At 42.9% G+C, this 21683-nt stretch overlaps 1 protein-coding gene across 5 annotated transcripts in view; it reads right to left on the reverse strand.

Annotated features, from left to right (window-relative positions):
* The window catches only part of adamts20 (ADAM metallopeptidase with thrombospondin type 1 motif 20), a 281403-nt gene that overhangs the window by 14445 nt on the left and 245275 nt on the right, over positions 1 to 21683 (reverse strand). For all 5 annotated transcript variants that reach the window (XM_033037846.1, XM_033037845.1, XM_033037843.1 and 2 more), the window contains 7 exons: positions 17309 to 17482; positions 11429 to 11599; positions 9811 to 10011; positions 8968 to 9097; positions 6959 to 7053; positions 6773 to 6867; positions 4738 to 4871 (listed from right to left, as the gene is read on the reverse strand). In XM_033037846.1, coding sequence (XP_032893737.1) covers positions 4738 to 4871; positions 6773 to 6867; positions 6959 to 7053; positions 8968 to 9097; positions 9811 to 10011; positions 11429 to 11599; positions 17309 to 17482 — 1000 coding nt within the window. The remainder of the gene's footprint in view (positions 1 to 4737; positions 4872 to 6772; positions 6868 to 6958; positions 7054 to 8967; positions 9098 to 9810; positions 10012 to 11428; positions 11600 to 17308; positions 17483 to 21683) is intronic.

Below are 21683 nucleotides of genomic sequence, written 5' to 3' on the forward strand. Positions count from 1 at the left end.
GATTTATCACAGTCGCTGCCTCAAAAAGGCTGGCAGTATCATCAAAGACCCACACCATCCTGGCCACACACTCATCTCCCTGCTACCTTCAGGTAGAAGGTACAGGAGCCTGAAGACTGCAACAACCAGGTTCAGGAATGGCTACTTCCCCACAGTCATCAGGCTATTAAACCTGGCTCGGACAAAACTCTGATTATTAATAACCACTTTCTGTTATTTGCACTTTACCAGTTTATTTATTCATGTGTGTATATATTTATATCATGGTATATGGACACATTTATCTGTTTTGTAGTAAATGCCTACTATTTTCTGTGTGCTTAAGCAAAGCAAGAATTTCATTATCCTATACAGGGACACATGACAATAAACTCACTTGAACTTGACTCAATGAGTCCAACTGTGGTAGTGTCTCAGTTAGTGTCTCATACTGTTTACATTAGGCCAGCACTGATACTGATTTATTTAATAATATAGATGCCCCCAAAGTACCAGTTCATCTCTGTGTAAATACTACTTTACACTTACGTTTACCAGTGTACATTTTTGGAGCAGAGTTCAACACATGTAATTCCTGCCAGAAATACCCCCGACTCCCTTGTGCTCTCCTTAATCTCTGTTTTCCTCTATTTTTTAATTTAGCCTTTTCCTTTCATCGTGATATTCTGAATCTGCATTGGACCTGGTGAAGTAATTCCACATACTGACTTGGCATTTAAAACAAAATATTCACATCCCACATAATCTCATTGATAAAACATTGGAAAGAAAAAAATGAGAGTAACCCAGCGAGACAGATAACCAGATGGAAAAGCTTCAATAATGTGTAAAGGATTAGCTATGGCTAATCCTTTATAGATAAGGGATATTGTATTGGGGAGTCATGTAGTCATAGAGTGATACAGCACAGAAATAATCCCTTGAGCCCAACTTGTCCATGCCGACCAAGATGCCCCATCTACGCTAGTCCCTCCTGCCTGTTTGGCTCTTCTCCCTAAACCTTTCCTATACATGTACCTATTGAAATGCCTTTTAAATGTTGTTATAGTACCTGCCTCAACTACCTCCTCTGCCACTCATTCCATATGCACATTACCCTCAGTGTGAATAAGATGCCCCTCACACATCTTTCCTCTCTCACCTAAACGTATGTCCACTGGTTTTTAATTACCCTATTGTAGGTAAAAGCCTGTGTGCTTTCACCCTATCTATTTTGATTTGATTCCCTTATAATCTGATTCACTCCTATGAGATCACCCCTCTGCCTCCTGTGCTCCAAGGAATAAAGTTCTCGCCTGCCCAACCTTTCATAAGGTCATGTCATAAGTGACAGGAGTAGAATTAGGCCATTCGGCCCATCAGATTTACTCTTCCATTCAATCATGGCTAATCTATCTCTCCTTCCTAACCCCATTCTCCTGCCTTCTCCCCGTAACCCCTGACACCTGTACTAATCACGAATCTAACTACGTCTGCCTTAAAAATATCCATTGGCTTGGCCTCCACAATCTTCTGTGGTAAAGAATTCCACAGATTCACCACCCTCTGACTAAAGAAATTCCTCCTCATCTCCTTCCTAAATGACTCCTTTAATTCTGACCTCTAGTCCTAAACTCTCCCACTAGTGGAAACATCCTCTCCATATCCACTCTATCCAAGCTTTTCACAGTTTGGTAATTTTCAATGAGGTCTCCCCCCCCCCATCCTTCTAAACTCCAGCGAGGACAGGCCCAGTGCCGTAAAGTGCTCATCATATGTTAACCCTATAGCATAGGCCCTTAAGTCCTGACATGATTTATGACTTCATGACAAAATTAATGGGACAGCAATTCATTCAGTCCCCAGGGCCTGATGACCATTGCTGTGTTATGCATATGAAGTGGCACCAAGTAAACATTTCATTGTTGCACTCCTGGTACACTCAACACTCTTCCACATGGAAAGCTGCTTTGGAAGGTTAGATCGTATGGTGTCAAAGTAGGGCTAGCTAACTGGATGAAACATTGGCTAAATGGAAGGAAACAGAGGGTGATGGTGGAAGGCTGTTTATCGGACTGGAGGCCTTTGACTAGTGATGTGCCTCAGGGTTCGGGGCTGGGCCCATTGCTGCTTGTCATCTATATTAATAATTTGGATGAGTACATACAAGGCGATTAGTAAGACTGCAGATGACACTAACTAAAGTGGGTGATGTTGTAGGTAGCAAAGATGGGTATTAAAAATTGCAGCAGGATCTTGAATGGTTGGGCAGGTGGGCTGAGGAATGGTTAATGGGAGTTTAATACAGATAAGTGCAATGTGTTGCATTTTGGGAAATCTAAGCAAGGTGGGGCATACACAGTGAATGGCAGAGCTCTGGGGAATGTTGTAGAGCAAAGGGATCTAGGAGTGATGGTACATCATTCCTTGAAAGTAGCATCACATGGCCTTCATCAGTCAGAGTATTGAGTATATAAGTTTGGAGGTTATGCTACAGTTGTACAAGAAATTGGTGAGTCCACATTTGGAGTATTGTGTTCAGTTTTGGTCACCCTGTTATAGGAAAAATGTTGTTAAGCTGGAAAGAGTGCAGAGAAGATTTATGAGGATGCTACCAAGTTTTGAGGGCCTGAGCTATATGGAGAGGTTGAGCAGGCTACTGTAGGTCTTTATTCCTTGTAGCGCAGGAGGATGAGGAGTATTTTATAAAATCATGGGAGGAATAGATAGGATAAAGGCACAGTTTTTTTTTTACCCAGAGTAGGAAAATAACAAATCAGAGAACATAGGTTTAATGTGAAGAGGGAACGATCTAATAGGTATTTGAGGGGCAATTCTTTTTACACAATGGGCGCTAGGTATATGGAATGAGCTGCCAGAGGAGGTAGTTGAGGCAGGTATTATCACAGTATTTAAAAGACATTTGGACAGATACATGGATTAGATAGGGTTAAAAGAATGTGGGCTAAATGCAGGCAGGTGGGACTAGTGTAGATGGGGCATATTGGTCAGCGTGGGTAAGTTTGGTCAAAGTGCCTGTTTCCACTCTTTGACACAATGACTCTAGGAGGTGGTGGAAACAGATCCTATGCGGTACCACTATGACTTTACTGCCTTTTTGAATGAACTGCTTCATTTCTGTTTTGCAAATTTGTTTTTTGGTTACATGGATTCTTCCTCATTAACAGAAAAGGCTGGAAAATTACAACACATTACATTTCTGAGCATGTGCGTAATCCCCGGACCATCTTGAAGCCATTATATTTTTTGCAGCAAGTGTGTAACAAATGAGCAGCATATTTCTGCCAGGTCCTCGACAGCCAGTTCTGGCAGACGATCACTGCACTGGGACTGGAATGCCTACATAGGGGATGACGTGAGTTGGGTGATGGTTCAGCTCAACTCATTGCTGAGGGAAATCCGATTCCTGCAGCACCAATAAAGGACAACTTCCAAGCCTAGACAACAGAAATTTTACAGGTTCCTGGCATTGCTGCAAATGCAAGTTTAACACAGAGCTAAAATCTGTACTCTTCTAACTTTGTACTTAGTGCAAGTATGTTCAATTGCTGAGGTAGGATGAGGTTTTGTGCAGTCAGTTCAACAACCTGTTGGTCGTATGAAAGTAGCTGTTCCTTAACCTGGTGGTGTTTGGCTTCAGAAGACAGTAACTCCTGCCCGATGGTCGTAGTGAGAAGAGGACATGGCCCGGATGGTGGGGATCCTCAAAGATAGATACTGCTTTCTTGAGCTAACACCTCATGTAGATGGTCTCTAGCTGTGTGTAGATGTTTTTGCAGCCAGGAGTTCCCAATGGAACCTGAAATGACATTGGTCTGTGCTTATGAAAGCAAAGTTATTCCGATTAATCGGGTAGCCTTGGTTGCACTCCCTCCATCGTAAGTACGTCATTCCTTGGCTGGGTACATTTATCAACCTGAGTCTTCACCAGGAATACTGCCTTACACTCTCACTCATCCATGTTTGTCCATTTCTAACTCAGCAAATAACACCCATGAACTAATTATTTAATCTGAAACATGTTGTTGATATGTTGTGTTTTCTGGGTCACAGCCCAAGCTGACAACATTTCATAATATTAGAACAATAACTGCATTTTGTAACTTCTTTATTGACTATAGAACATTTTGGCTGTCAATGTAGCTAAACCCTAACAATATGCACTACCTCTTTTAATATGACAACCTCTTTGCCTCACATTAATTCAGCTGAAAGCAGCAGCCAAGGTAACGTATTATATTTGTTATTAAATGCATTTAAACTAGAACAGTGATCTCACCTGATATCATAAAATACCACGACAGAGAAGGAAGCCATTCGGCCCATGATGTTTAGGTCAGTAGTAAAAGGACCATTTTGGTGACTCATGCATCCCAGCTCTCCATCTCTCCTCCCACAGCTTCTTCAACAGACCTTTATAAAGTACTTTGTGAATGAGATAATTACCTTCCCCACTGTTTAGTCATCGCGTTCCAAGGAGCAACAAATATCTCCTGAAGTGCTACACTCCACTAATTTATGTTCTCTGATCTGCCGGGAGAGATGGATTCTTCCTTTTACTTGATCCAAGCTTGGTATTTTAGACCAACCAACCTTCCCTTCAGCCAAATCTACTTCAGAGAAATGTTTGCCTGCCACTTCGACAAGTGCCACGTCATATTCCTGATCCATCATCATCTTCTCCAATTCCTGTAATGCAGTAGTTTTTCCAAAAGCTTGATGCAAAAAAATACTTACTTATGATCTGCAATGAGCTGATATTAACCCGTATTCTGTGAAACACTGTGTACCCTGCTGCCAGGTAGTCATTGTTACAGGAACAGTCCTTTCTTCTGTTTCCATTATAAGGACATTCATAAGGATTTCGCAACCTAAACAGAAACAACACTGTCAAAAATTCTTTCCCCGCTCATACTTAGATCAATCTCCTCTACTAACCTTTGCATTGGGATTATTCAGAGCTTTTATCATTGGTGTTATCTGCCCCATGAGACAAAATTCCTGGAGAGGAACTGCAAATGATCACTTACAACTTGGTCTGAAGAAGGATCTCGACCCGAAATGTCACCTGTCCCTTTTCCCCAGAGATGCTGCCTGACCCGCTGAGTTACTCCAGCAGTTTGTGTCTACTTACAACCCAATGCTTACACACGCCACACAGGCTTTGTGCTCTGGATTAATAACCTGGGATGATAGAAACATAGAAACATAGAACATAGGTGCAGGAATAGGCCATTCGGCCCTTCGAGCCTGCACCGCCATTCAATACGATCATGGCTGATCATCCAACTCAGTATCCCGTACCTACCTTCTCTCCATACACCCTGATCCCTTTAGCCACAAGGGCCACATCTAACTCCCTCTTAAATATAGCCAATGAACTGGCCTCAACTACCTTCTGTGGCAGAGAGTTCCAGAGATTCACCACTCTCTGTGTGAAAAATGTTTTTCTCATCTCGGTCCTAAAGGATTTCCCCTCTATCCTTAAGCTGTGACCCCTTGTCCTGGACTTCCCCAACATCGGGAACAATCTTCCTGCATCTAGCCTGTCCAACCCCTAATGAATTTTGTAAGTTTCTATAAGATCCCCCCTCAAACTTCTAAATTCTAGTGAGTACAAGCCAAGTCTATCCAGTCTTTCCTCATATGAAAGTCCTGACATCCCAGGAATCAGTCTGGTGAACCTTCTCTGTACTCCCTCTATGGCAATAATGTCCTTCCTCAGATTTGGAGACCAAAACTGTACGCAATACTCCAGGTGTGGTCTCACCAAGACCCTGTACAACTGCAGTAGAACCTCCCTGCTCCTATACTCAAATCCTTTTGCTAACATGATGGTGTTCTTCCGGTTGAAATGGATTGTGGTTAAGGCTGAACTACCACTTATATTTGTTGAATGGAAACAATGACATTGCCAATGGAACTATTATAGTGCTGCCAATCCATAGGAAGGGTCTCATTAAGTTGAAATTGATATGATAGTGGCATGTAAATTTTTTTTGGATATTTACATGGAATTGCATGGAATGAAGGGATATGGGGTTATGTGCTGGTCGAACATCATGTTGGGCACAGACATTGTGGGCCGAAGGAAGTGCCTGTTCTTGTGCTATGCTCTGTGACATGGCACCAAAGATGCACACACAGGATCGATGGGTGAATAGTGCTGGCGCAAGAATCATAGAACCATACGATCGTACTGCATAAAACAGAGCCAACCAGCAAGTCAGGACAACCACTAGTTTATTTGCTGCAGAATCAAGGAGGCTGGCATAGTCAACTCTAGAGCAATGGGCATCACAGAGAAGGAAATACAGTGCCGTGGTGAAGCTGACTCTCAGCTGACATGTCGATGGGGAGCGTGTACCACCTGATTGAAGGTGTTCACAAAAATCCTGCTGTACAACTTTGATTAAAAAAACAGATTTGTAGACTGTCTAGGAAGGAACTGCAGATGCCGATTCATCGACTGATGACACATATTCCTCGATAAACCACAAAAGCAATTAATTTAGACCCATTTGCTGTTTGTTATTCTCACTGCAGACAAGTAATGCTGCGTGTCTGGGATTCAAGATGGCACATTTTAAGAAGCACTTGATTGGAACTTGATTTGCAGCACTATGAACAAGTGAGATGAAGTACTTCAAATGCCTTTTTGTTCGTTCTTTGACCCAGTGGAAAAATGTCGAAAAGACTAACTCCATGAACATTTCCAGCATCTGCAGTTCCTTCTTAAACATTCCCAGTAAATTGAAATGAAAGGATTTACCTGTATCCATAGACTTCAGAGTAGTTGTCTGCCTCTCCACTGGATAAGGTTACATATTCCCGAGGATTATCGGAATACATTCCTGCACAATATATCTGCAAACCGAAGCATTAATGTAATGATGTAATATTCCTAACTCTGAGCGAAGATTGGTCAGTTTGTAAATACAGTTTGTAATTACAGTACCTTTATTACTTTGCCTTGAATCTTTAGCAGGTACTCTCCATCCTTTCGCACTTCTTTTGTCTTCTGAATTTCACTGCAACTTGCTGAAGCATCACCTTTAAAACAGCATGTGGAAAAGAATCATTCACAAGGACATTAGATGGCAGCATGGTTGAATATTGGATTTGGCATAATAGTAGCACCCTACTTCGTCTCTAACAAGGCTCTGTTGTGAGGGAGTGCTGGCTTCAGGAGCGGCATTTTACTGGTCAGACCCTACGAGGCCCAATTTGCTCATGGGTGGATGATCCTTGATGAAATTGGAAGAAAAGGCATTGGGTGCTCGCTGTGGGATACAGCAACAGAAATGTTCTTATTGCTGAGCGAGGTAGAAACCAAGAGTTGCCACGTGACTATATTTCATCAGTATATATTTGGCTGCTTGACCCATTGATGGTTCTACACAGCAAAATGGGAATAAAATGCACTTGGCATTGTGCGAGCCCACACATACCCTATGCAGCCCTGACTGCATTCACAGGATCTATGTTTCCCACTCTAGTTTCATGGCGACATAAGGCACACAATGGTGAAGGAGCAGGTGAGATACACATGACTACACTCTATTACACTTTGGTCCAAAACTTCCCCTCACCATAGTGTCTAATAATTAGACAGGATGTGCAGGGTTGGGCGTGTAATGAGTACAGGATGTCCAGATAAGGGTGATAGATAATCGTGAGAGCTAGGTTGAGTGTGGCTGCCTCAGGAGATGTGTAGAGGCCCAGTTACTGTGTGCATGGGTCCGTCCGCCTGTGCCATATTTAGAAAGCTGGCCAACGGTGTCAAACAACTGCTGAATAATCCATTCCAATGGACCTGCCTACCCCTTGCACAGAGCAATTCCTCTGATCACAAAGCTGTTGGCCAGCGACTGGCCTGTGTGTGTTGTGGGACACTCCAACCAGCCATCTCCAGGGATCAGGATGTGTATTGTAGTTCACTAACCAGCACTCTCCTGGACCAGGGTATGTGGTGTAGGACACCATAGCCACCACTCTCCCAGACTAAGGAGCATGTTCTGGAAGTCACTAACCAGCACTCTTCAGAATGTGTGCTGGACGACATTGTAACAAGCACTCTCCAAACACCAAGGTGCGTGCTTCAGCACATTACTAAGCAAGGCACAAGTTGTGGAGAAGAGCATGAATGTAAGGGACTTCCGTCACAGCCTTTACAATATGCAGGGACCTCCAGTCTTTGGTTTTAGGTTATTGAAAAGGGTTCAAATCTCGCAACATGGGACATGTTTATTGTAATCTCCCTCCCTGTATGCTTTTTGAAAAATAAATGAATTAGCTTGGTTCACAAAAGATCTGTCCATGCACAGTTCACCGTGGCAGGTATGTTCATTTTGACTGCCAGCTGTGTGAATCAATGGGAGAACAGTCAGAGGGATTATATAATTTACAACACAATGAGCTTGCTTTGAGCAGCGATGCTGTCATCATATTTTCGGATTGCTTCAACTTCACAGCATGTGAACCAAGACCACCAGTTCTCACCCCCTTGTGTTGTCAGCTACTGAGGATTGAAAGGCCTTGCTTGGCAGCACCCCGATTGGAGTTTCATTACCTCATCCTTCTACAGTCGCTGCCTGGTACTTCAGTCCGCTGCCAACACGTTAGTTCTTTCAACTAAACTCCAAAATATTTGTTTGACAGGGAATCCTGGCATCCTGTTTAAACGCTGGAACAGGGGGAAGTTGGCCCTCAGCAACTATTGGTGGTGGCAGAGAGTGAATCAGCTTCTTGTTCACTCTCTGGCAGAGATTTGTGGAAAGCCCTCCCATAATGGCCTTTGTTATTCTTAAGAAAAGATTGCCCCTGCTATGCAAAAAAATGGAGTATTAAACTCTGTGACGGGCGAAGACAAATCAATTGATTTTGTTGGGAGTTGAAAGCGTACGAGCAATGAACGTTATTGCGCACACGTACAACCGCCCAGGATTTGGAAATAAAACTACTTACAAATATCATTGAAGCAACGAGTGTGAGGCGGTGGCTTCTGGCTGAGTTGGCACAGTTGACTGGGCAGACTGTCATCAGTCAGGCATTGCACTTTCCTCTGCATTATACCACTTCCACAAGTCACTGAGCACTGAAATCATTTCAAAACAATCTTAATGGATGATACAAAAGACTCATTGATGTTAAGTTTAGGGGTGAAATGGGGATTATATTTTTGAGGCTCATTATCACAGTGCATAATTTACTGATAATTCAACTTATTCCACTATTATAGGTGTAGCTACCCAGAAACCTTCCAATTCCTTGTCGTTACTTTAGCTGCTGTAAACTTTAAATACTGTTGGCCTTGAACCAGGTCAGTTTTAACACAAACTACCTCAAGTGTGTATATCCGCCATTCGAGAATAAAAGAGGATGCTATTAAACACAGGAAGCCCCTGTGTTACGAATGGGTTCCATCCCTGCTGCGGGAAGAACAGCTGTCAGCCAGCTTCACAAACTCAGCTGGTGGCCAAGCCTGCTCCACGCTCGCAACTCTGCTCGGCTTAATCCATACCCCGCGTGTTGAAGATCGGGTGAGTGGCGAGCGGAGAGACAATGACATGGTCCATTCCCACCCAGCAGAAAATACCTGCAGCCTCACAGAAGATGGCAAACCCATTCCGCCCGTTTTCCAAATAGTCGATTGTATGTACGGGCTGTGCAAATGCTGGGCGTTCCTAATCCTAACTTTTCACTCTGTCGTAACATGAACTTGACTAAATCTTCCCCATTTTGCTGCACATGAGGAATGAACATCAATTGGTACAATGAATAAGAAGTCCAGATTTGCATGGAATGTACCTTGCTCCAGGCTCCCATTCTCCAGCTAGCTGATGGAGGACATTTCTGCACATTGCACCAGTGAACGCTGGCTGGTGGTGGCTGTGGACAGCTGTTCTTTGTGGATGACGGCAGGTCATATGAATAAAGGTCTTGGCCAACGTGGACCTCGCTGCAGTATACTATCCGTTGTTGATATCCTGGGCCACAACTTGCTGAACACTGTGTGGTTAAAGTGAGTACACTGCAATTGGTAGTGCTAATCACAATCATAGACCTCGTTAGTTACTGAAGCACAATGCAACTTTTAATCTTTATTTTGAAGGTAGATAATGTTAGCAAACTTAAATGAACCAGATAAAAAACGAAAAAGCAAAATGCTACAGATGCTGGGAATCTGAAAGAAAATGGAGAATATTATCAGATGTGGCAGGAAAAGAAAAAAAGCACCTAGTTTTACATCCAAACAGCAGCATGAGGACCCAGTCAATTATCCCCAATACTCACGATCAACTTGTTAATTGTCAACTTTTGCCATGACCAAGTAAGATTTTGCAAAACCCTTTCCAACTCAAGACATATATACAGTAACAGGTGACTTGCAACAAAATGGTGGCATCAAATATATCATAAATACAGAGCTCATTATTACTGCAGCCAAAATGATTTGACTTAGCAAACACATCCTATCACACAAATAAAATATGTTTCCCACATCAGGCAATTTAGTTTAGCTTACCTTAAAGATGTAGCATGGAAACAGGTCCTTTGGACAACAGAGTCTATGCTGACCATCGATTACCCATTGACAATGTTTATTGCTGACTGTAGTCAACTGTACAGGTGGGTCTGTTCTAATGCCATAGTTGCACTCTTCAGAAATGTTATTAATTATAAAAAATCATTATTTTAAGACAATTATCCTCACAGGCTTTTCAAACATGGTCTTCATAATAACTATAAGTTTAATTTTGTTACTGCAACCTAAAAATTCTAAAGATCGCGTGATATATTGTTTAACTGAGTAATATTGCACATGTGACAATAGAAGTGATTGCTTGCCAATTTTATTGGGCACATGCAGTGAAACTGACAGACTGTGCTCTGAATGGTGCCCGATTATTTCGGGGAGGTTTCATGGAAACATTTTTTTACAAGGCAGCTTTTTAATCTGCTTGCCAACTTCCAAAGTGACTTTTATGTGGTTCCCTAGCTTCCAACTGAAATTTGATTTAGTTGGCTCGCGTGATCCGAATAGCTTCCTAATTTATTGATCATATTTTGGAACTACGCATTCTAGTAGAACTACCCGTAATTACCAAAACAATGTTTAACACCATTCAACCACACTTTAGATAACCATGACAAGTGTTAACAAGAGATATGTGAAAGGTGTTGAGGGGTATTGTATTGTCTGTTGAAGTGTGAGCCATTTGGTTCATAATGGAATGGAATGCTATTTATTGTCATTCAAACCTAGGTTTGAACAAAATTTCATTTCTACAATTTTTTACATTACAAAAAACCCACACTTAACACAGTTTACATAAACAACATCCATCCATCACAGTGAATCTCCAACATGGAACCTGGGAGATGCTGAATGTCGGGTGAAAGTTACAAATGTCAGCATCCTTACCTGTGACCATTCCCCTGCAATCCAAATGTGCTGGCAAGGTGCAGTGAAACAGCTGTGCACAGCAGGAGGCTTGGATAATGGGTTACAGTGATGATCTTCTGCCTGTTCCTGGATGTGATTAACACACCACACACTGCGCATCTTCACACCTTTACCACACGACGTGGAGCACTGCAAACAAGAGGCACAGGCTCAGTTGCGGGGGCTGGCTGATGTTGGACTTCAGTCCAGCTGCAACTCGAGCTAGATCCAGAAACCAAATGCTTGACTTTACTGGTCATTTACAAGTCTGACACAGGCGTATAATTGCAACTCCAGATAGGAAACAATACATTAGATACACGAGTTACGGAAGCCAGTTAACCTAACCGTCTGCACCGTCTTTGGCATGTGGGAGGAAACTGGAGCACCTGGACGATACCCACGTAGACACAGGAAGAATGTGCAAATTACACACACACACAGCTCTACAGGTCCGTATTGAACCTGGGTCATTGGAGCAGTGAGGCAGCAGCTTTTCCAGTTGCACCACTGAGTTGCTCCATTCTCTGCCCCTCCTAACTGCGAGGCTTGCCTGACATTTTCAGCGGACAGTTGAGAGTCAATCTCTGGTGAGCCTGCCGTCACTGAGAGGTCAGACCGAGGAAGAATGGGAGGGAAAAACCTAGTACCAGGCCATTCAGCCCCTCATGTCTGTTTTATCATTCAATGAGATCATGGCTGTTCTTTCAACTTACTGGCACTTTCCTGTATTCACATGTTACTCATGATTCCCTTAATTTCCAAAAAATCTCTGCCTGAAATATGCCCAACAGCTGTGTCTCAACAGTCCTCCTGGGTAGAGAATGCTGAAGATTCAACAGCCTCTGGTGAATAAATTTCTTTGCACGTCAGTCCTGAATTGCTGACTCCTTTTGAGAGAATGGCTCCAGACAATTCAGCAGAGAAACATCAGCCTGTTAAGAAGTTTGAAGGATTCAATGAGTCGAAACTCAAGAGAGTATGTGGCCAATCTGCTTAACCTCTCCTCACAAGACAAGCCTTCATTCCAAGGATCAATTTTGTGAACCTTCACTGCACAATCACTGTTTTACTGCTCACCCCCACTGACCTGAGTTTTAAAACTTGAGATAGACATCATTATTATAAACTTAAATTGCCCAGTTTCTGTGTAAAAAAAAGGGACTATTTTAAACTGAGGTCCTTTGAGAGTTGCTGCTTATTATTCAGCTCACAGCATTCATGAAAATACATCGTACTGCCTAATATCCCTACCATCTGCAGCAGATTAACCCCATTTGTGCAAAATGGTGTGGAAAAGCACTAATAGTTTGAGCTCAAATTGCGTTCTGGTATTCTTTCCAACAAATCTCACTGTACCAGCAGTTCTCCATCACAGTGTGACATCTGAGTCTGTAACACGGTAATTAGCGTTAAGAGTATTTAGGGATTGAATGAGTACAGTGAATGTGCTTACAATGGTCCATAAACACAAGACTACTTTTATATGGCAGGGGATCTGTCTTCAACTCTAATTGCACACAGTTAATCATTTTGGATATGCACTGGATTTCCAATCAGGGTTTAAGAAGTTCTAGTAACACTAGACATCTGAGAAAATAAAATCCTTCTATAAGATTTCAAAGAGCGTTGAAAAGAAGAACGGAATTATTAGCTGGTGCATTAATATGTATGTAGTTACAACATCTGATGCACCTAGCATTCGAAATTAACTAGTTTCCAGAACACAAATGGCTAGTTTTGCCTTTCCTGCATTTAGAAATGGGAACTTACATGGGGATCTTGTGTGGGAAATTGCTCGGTAAATAAAGTAACATGTTTCACATGCTACATTGCAAGGAAATCCCCTGTGTTCTGGGCCATTCACGGCATGATTCAGGCATCACTGGGTGGCCGGGACACTGGATCTGCAGGACAATTTTAATGGGGTTGAAAATAATTGGCCTGGAATTTGCACCCAATGCTGGCCTTGCGGGAACATTCCCACCATCATCTAGCAATCTGGGTGGTGTAGCAGTTCCCTTCTCTGATGTCAAATGTTGTCACTCATTAATTCAAAGGGATCTATGGTGAACCAGAAACTACAAAGTCATCAAACAGCCAATTACACCAAAGGATTCTAATGGGCATCAAGCTGGGAAGGAAAATGCACACTTCTTGACCATATCAAAATTGATTGATTGATTGATTGATTGATTGATTGATTGATTGATTGATTGATTGATTGATTGATTGATTGATTGATTGATTGAAGGACATAGCGTGGAATCAGGCTCTTCAACTGTGGAGCCCACACCGATCATCTATCACCCGTTCACACGAGTTTTCATGTTATCCCACGTTCGCTACATATTTGGGGCAATTTGCAGAGGCCAATTAACCTACAAAACCTGCATGGTTTTGGGATGATGCCCCGGATCTGCATGTTACAGACCCGGGGCAACCAGAGGAAACCCATGTAGTCACACGGAGAACCTGGAAACTCTGCAAAGAGAACACCCAAGATCAGGATCGAACGTGGGGCTCTGGGGCCGTGTGTCAGCAGTTCTACACAAGAGATGTCTTCGGCCTTATCAACTGCCAGGCTGAGGCTAAACACAAACTAGAAAAATAACTTTTCATGTTCTGTCTGGCCAGTGTAAAACCTAATGGTATGAATATTGAATTTTCCAGTTATACCCATGAGGTCCCGAGCAAGTTGGCAAAACCTACGCCAAAGAGTTTTAGACTCCCCTGCTCCAGGGAACAGACTAAGGGCATTCCTCTTATCTGTATGCCTCATGATTTTATACACCTCTATAGAGTCCCCCTCAGTCTCCTATGCTCTTGCAAAAATAAAACATCTATCCAGCATCTCCTTACAATGCAAATCCTGCAGACTTTGCAACATCCTTATAAATCTCCTCTGCACTCTTTCCAGTTCAAGGACATCCTTCCGATAGTAGGTTGAACAAAACTGCAGGCAGTACTCCCAATGTGGCCTTACCAATATCTTCTACAGCTGTTAAATGATGTCCCAACTCCATGGAAAAAATAATGTCCTGAAGAATCCAGAAAATGTGGTAAAATTGGTCAGGTGACAGTTTGTAAAGTGTGATGAGTGAACGGTTTTTAACATGGGAGGGAGCACTCAGTCCTTTCTTTCTTGTATATATGTTAACAATGTGGACTTAATCACGGGGATCAGTATAAGGACGTTTGCAGATTACATAAAAACTGGTCAAGCAGTGAAGAGGAAAGCATTAAGCTACAGGAAGGTAGTTGGATGGAAAAGCACCAAATGGTATTTGATGGAAAGAAGTGTGATCTGCACAACCCTGATAATGCCTTGGCAATGGGACACTATAGAGCACCACTTGCACGACCATGGATTTGTTCTAATTGTGTTTTGTGCTCCTGCCTCTGATGCAAGCAAGATTTTCATTGTACTGGTACCTCAATGTACTTGTGCACATGACCATCGACTTGACTTGGCTTGAGATGGGAAGGTACAGCAAATCAAGGGGAAACAAGACCATGGTGGGAAAAGTGGAGTCAGAAGGATATTAGAACTCCACTGGAGGGGTGAATGGAAACTCAAGTCGGGAAAAGAGCAATCCTCCATCAGATGAGGCTTTCCTATCTTTGCTGAGCCAATGTGCATGGAATCATTGATTGGACATTCACTTTATGTTTTTTCATGTGCAATTCTCATCATAAAGACCATCAAAGCTCGTGTGCACTGCTGAATGAGGTGGAATGGCCTACCAAGATATAAATAGCGTGGAACAAACATTGGTGCAGTGAAATGGTCCGTGGTGTCTCTTCCCTCAACAAATAAAAATAAAAATTCAATGTATTTTTAAATTATGAAACATAGCTTTAAGCATTACTGATAATTCAGTTTTGTCTCTTGGTTCATACCACTTATTATTTATTTCTGTCAACAGTTATAAATGTTAGAGCTTATTACTTCATCTGTTGGGGTTTGCCAACTAAACTCTTCAGGCAGAAGGCAATGTCCAGTGAATAAATCCATGAAGGCAAGCCTTTCACATGGGATTGACTACTATACTGATTAAACTAAATGAATCTGATCAGGACTCTTATTTTACAAGTTCATTGACGATAAAATAATGACTCACAGCAAGGTGCTCCTCGCTAGTATTCTCCACCACAGAGATGGTCTAGTCTACCTTGTGATGGTCGAGTCTACATTATAACCATATATAACCATATAACAATCACAGCACGGAAACAGCCCATCTCGGCCCTACAAGTCCATGCCGAACACTTATTTTCCCCTAGTCCCATCTACCTGCACTCAGACCATAACCCTCCATTCCTTTTCCATTGCTCTTGGCTCATCCCTAAACTCCACTGGGTTTAGGTGGATATGGGATATTAATCAAATTCTGACTATTAAACTGGCCATTTGAAATACTAAACAAAAAGGTATGTGCAGCAGGCCATGTATTGCAATGGGGCATTCATAGCATTTAAGAAATGGAATGATGCCGAAAGTGTCTTTTCTACCTCAATGGTTAGTGGTTGCAACACTAATTTTGATCGAACTGAAATGCAGCCTGGTGCAGGGTGAAATATCAGGAATATGAATATGCTACATAAAACGCTCCAGAGAGAACCTGGGACCGTGTCTGAATACGGTCCTGACCTGAAACATGGTTCATAAGTTCTTAAGTGATAGGTACAGAATTAGGCCATGCGGCCCATCGATTATAGTCCGCCATTCAATCTTTTCCTCTCGACCCCATTCTCCTGCCTTCTCCCATAACCCCCGACATCCGCAGTAATCAAGAATCTATATCAATCTCTGCCTTGGGCTTGGCCTCCACAGCCTTCTTAATTTAGTTTACAGATGCAGCGTGGAAACAGACCCTACTGCCCGCCAAGTGCGCACCGATCAGCGACCCCCAGACACTAACAACTATTCTACACATCCTAGGGACAATTTACAATTATACCAAACCTGTACGCCTTTGAAGTGTGGGGGGAAACTGAAGATCTTGTAGAAAACCCATGCTGGTCACGGGGAGAACATGCAAACTCCGTACAGACAAGCACCCAGTAGTCAGGATCGAACCCGGGTCTCTGGCGCTGTAAGGCACTGATCAATCCATTTCCCTCCACAGAAGCTGCCTGACCCACTGGGCTCCTTCAAATTCAAAATTCTTAAGGGGTTCGACAGGCTAGATGTAGGAAGATTGTTCCCGATGTTGGGGAAGTCCAGAACAAGGGGTCACAGCTTAAGGATAAGGGGGAAATCCTTTAGGACCGAGATGAGAAAAACATTTTTCACACAGAGAGTGGTGAATCTCTGGAATTCTCTGCCACAGAAGGTAGTTGAGGCCAGTTCATTGGCTATATTTAAGAGGGAGTTAGATGTGGCCCTTGTGGCTAAAGGGATCAGGGGGTATGGAGAGAAGGCAGGTACAGGATACTGAGTTGGATGATCACCCATGATCATATTGAATGGCGGTGCAGGCTCGAAGGGCCGAATGGCCTACTCCTGCACCTATTTTCTATGTTTCTATGTTTCAGCTGTCTGTTTTTTATGCCGGGAATGTGTCACAGGCCGGACTCCTCACAACTGAACATAAAGGCCACATCACAGGGTTAAAATTCAGGGACAAAAAGAAAAACACATTTAAACAATACTGTCTGGGATTTTTGGAGACACAGTTTGCAGTTCCTTTCGAGTGCATATCTGGTTTGGCACCTGGTCAAATAACTCTAGGCACTATTTATGCTGAAACATGCAAACATTTATTTGAACTCCCACTCAAGAGGAAGCCCCATAAAAGAAGCCCCTCTGTCATTTCTGACGTTAACTTTTTCATCTTATCTGACCATACTTACGTCTTGCCATTCATCTGCAAGCCATTCATGTCGTAGACAGCCAGGCAGCCGGCATTGCTGAGTGCTGGCCGGCCGAGAGAATGGATCGCACGTCTCTTCAATTACCCGACCGACACCCTTCAGCCTGCAGAAGATATCCCTCTGCTGATGTCCGTCTCCACACGTTACTGAGCACTATCACCAGGAAAAGGTCAGAGAAAGAAAGATAAGGAATGCATTCGCTATTAACGTTTGAAACCTTCCCCTTATACATCGGTCTCATATATGGGTTTCTCTTAAGGCATTTTAAAGTAGAAATTGTAGACAAATGAATGACCTACTCAAGCAGTTGTGTATTTGCGAAATGCTTAAGTCGTCTGAGAGTTTGTGGAAGGAGCAAATCATGTATGAATTTCATGATTAGGAGAGAGGCTGGTTTAAATAAATGACAAAGCAATTACTTCAATATTAGACTTGGGTTTGGAGTGAAACCCAACCACAAACTAAAGAGCAGCTGTTGAAGTTAGTCGGTCCGTACTCCAGCTATTTCATTCCATCGAGCTCCTATGGATCAACAGCTGCCCACACCCCACACGTGAATACCACATTTATCCCGGTTATCGAGAGGGAGTGCTGCTTCCACACAAGGCCACATTACAGGGTTCAAATTCTGGGACCAAAAATGTTTGTGCGTGACTATTTTCTCCAGCCAATTATTGTTGTACACCTCAGCCCTTCCCTCCTCCCCCACCCAAAACCAGATCTCCGACACCTTCAGGTACAGATCTGATGGTGAAGGGAACGGGAAGATCGGTTGGGTCCGCTCCCGATGAGCATGGCCTCGGTCTTCCTGTGGTTGACTCTGGCTCCCGATGCTGATTCAAACTGATTGGAGATGCTGATCAATCTGCGGACTGACCTTGGATCTGACCAAAGGACAACAACATCATCCGTGTGCAGGGAGGTTTTGATCTGAGTGCCCCCAAGCCCTGCACGCCTCTTATGCTCTTCTCCTTCCTGATGGATTTGGCAAATGGTTCTATACAGCCCTGCCTGGCTCCAGATCTGATAGAGAAGCTATCGGTTTCCCATCCATTGATTTGGACTGCACTACAGGTGGAGCAGTTGAATCCAGTTCCTTATTCTCTCCTCAAAACATATGTTGGTGAGCATGTCCATCATTTATGTGTGCGATCTCCTGTCTAACGATTCCCCTGGTCCAAGGTGACCAAGCAGGTGTCCTTGAGGTGATGGTATCCATCAGTAGCGCCAGCCTGCCTGAGATTTTCCTGCCAGGTACAGTACAGGTTTCACCTGTTCCAGAGCAGACTTGACCCAGTTGGCGATGGCTTTGGACAGGATCTTACAGTCCACGTTTAGCAGTGAGATGAGACTCCATTTCCTGATATCATTCTTCTCCTCCTTTTGGTTGTAGATTAGGGTAATGCTGCTCTTCCTCATGGAGTCTGATATGCTGCCAGCCAGAGCCATAGCATTGTACACTTCCAGCAAGTCTGGAGTACAACTCAGCCTGTAAGCCATCGCTTCCGGGAGTTTTATTCCAGTCAAAGAAACGGATAGAGCCAGTCATCTCCTCCTCAGTGGCTGGTCCAGATTCTCCCACTTGCTGTCCTCTAAGATTTCCATAACAGAGGATGGGAAGATAGACACAAAATGCTGGAGTAACTCAATGGGTCAGGCAGCATCTCTGCAGAAAAAGAATAGATGTCGTTACCTATTCTTTTTTTTCCAGAGATACTCCCTGACCTGCTGACTTATTCCAGCACTTTGTGTCTATCTTTGGTATAAACCAGCATTTGCAGTTCCTTCCTACATATAGAGGATAGGATGTTTTGGGAGGCTGTGCTGTCTAGACCTTTCTGTCATACAGACTGGCAAAGAAGGATTTGCAGATCCTCAATATGTCTGTCTGCGAGGATGTTACCGAGCCGTCCTTTTCCTTAAGGCTGTGGATCACAGAGCACCCCGTGTACCACTTGGCAGCGAGAGCAGTCTCTGGATTTTAAAATGACCTTGGAGGACTCTGTGGCACAGAGCGTGGCTTGCCAGCTCTTCGCGTTTCAATTCCCTAGAATGGGAGCTGAATCCAGAACTCTGATTCAGAGGTAAGAAAACGGTCAACTGGCCACGAGTTGCAGTTCCAGAATCTGTCCCACAATCTGTACGAAAAGGCAGCAACACTTCCGCCTAGATAACCATCGGCACAGGAGCACCTTAAGGCTACGTGCTCAGCCTCCTGCTCTACTCACTCTGTAGTGATGATGACTGTGTTGCCGGACACAGTTCCAACTCAATCTTCATATACGCTGACGACACCACTGTTGTTGAACGAATTACATATGACGACGAGTCAGAGTATGGGAGGGAGATCGATCGACTGACCAAATGTTGCCACAACAACCTTGTTCTCTACGTCAGTAAAGCCAAGGAATTGATTGCTGACTTTGAAGATGAAGGTCAAGGATTCACAAACCTGTCTTCATCAAGTGGTGGTGAGAGCCAACATCATCAAATTCCTGGGCATGTATATCTCTGAAGATGTCGTGGACCCAGCACATTGATGTAATCACAAAGAATTACCAACAACGCCTCCACTTCCTCAGAAGGTTGAGGAACCTTGGTATGTTAACGAATATTCTCTTGTACTAGTGCACAGTGGAGAGCATATTGACTGGTTGCATCGCGGCCTGGTTCAGCAACTCAAACGCCCAGGAAAGAATAAGATTGCTAAAAGTAATGAACACAGCCTAGTCCATCACAGGTCCTGACCTGCCCACCATCAAAGGGGTCTCTAGGAGTTGCTGCCTTAAAAAGGAAGCCAGCATCATCAAAGACCCACCCAGGCCACACTCTCATTTCACTCTTCCATCGGGAATAAGGTACAGGAGCCTGAAAACTGTAACGTCCAGGTTCAGGAACAGCTTCTTCACTACAACTATCAAGCTATTAAACACTACCACCTCCAAAAAGGCTCTGAACCACATAGCCTCAATTTTGCCTTTGCATTATTATTGGGGTTTTTTAATCTATATCCATATTTTTTATATATATTTATATCTATATTTTTAATCTATATCTATATACTGAACTTTTTTGTTGTTGTTTATTATGGCGTTTACAGAGTACTATGTTTACATTTCTGTTGTGCTGCTGCAAGTAAGAGATTCATTGTTCCGTTTCAGGAAATATGACAATACAACACTCTTGACAGTAGTGCAGCACATTTATACTGCAATATTCATTTTATCGAAAACTGATTTCAGTGCAGTAACCTTCAATAAGCTCGTTAATTTTCAAAGTTTGTGGCCCTTTGGTAATTCAAAAGTAGAGAGTTTTGAGATATCTAGACAACAGCATTTGGGGTCTGAGGTTGCAAGTCATGACAAAATATTCACCGAATTTAAGTTGAAGGAGAGTAAAAGTTATTTTAAAATCATTTTGAAATGAATGTGTAGCAAAGATCTAATAAATATCCCCCGCCATCCTCTCCAGTACAATTACATCCTTCCTGTAGTGTGGCGACCAGAACTGGTCTATAGTCCTCCAGCTGTGGTCTAACCAATGTTTTATCAATTTGAACTATAACCATATGCTATATTCTATATAAAATTGCATATGCCTTCTTCACCACCTTATCTGCCTGTGCATTCACCTTTAGAGGTCTTCCCTCTGGAAGGCGACTCCGGACTGTCAAAGCTGCCACAGTCAGACATAAAAACAGCTTTTTTTCCACGAGTAGTAGCTCTACTCAATAACCAAAAATCTGTAGCCTCCTTTTGCTCTGGAATTTTATTTAATCCACATGTTTAATTGATAATGTTTTATTATTAATGTTTAATGTTTTATGTGTCATTTCTAACTGTCACTGTATGTCATGTTGTCACTTGCGGGCAGAGCACCAAGGCAAATTCCTTGTATGTGAATACTTGGCCAATAAACTTATTAATTGAAGGTACACAAAAATGCTGGAGAAACTCAGCGGGTGCAGCAGCATCTATGGAACGATGGAAATAGGCAACGTTTCGGCCCGAAACGTTGCCTATTTCCTTCGCTCCATAGATGCTGCTGCACCCGCTGAGTTTCTCCAGCATTTTTGTGTACCTTCGATTTTCCAGCATCTGCAGTTCCTTCTTAAAAACTTATTAATTAATTAATTAATTGATTCATTCATTCTTTGGATTTATACACCAAGGGTCCATAAACACTCCCTAGAGTACCATTTATTGTGTATGTCCTACCCTTAATTAGTCCTCACTGAGTGCTTCCCTTCACGTCTAATGTCATTAAATTCCATCTGCCATTGCTTATTTGTTGCTCTTCAAATGAGTGATTTATCGTGGTTTAAACGTTTGGATGTTCACTAATTGGGATAGTA

Source organism: Amblyraja radiata, chromosome 19 (assembly GCF_010909765.2).
Source record: "Amblyraja radiata isolate CabotCenter1 chromosome 19, sAmbRad1.1.pri, whole genome shotgun sequence".
Lineage (NCBI taxonomy): Eukaryota > Metazoa > Chordata > Chondrichthyes > Rajiformes > Rajidae > Amblyraja > Amblyraja radiata.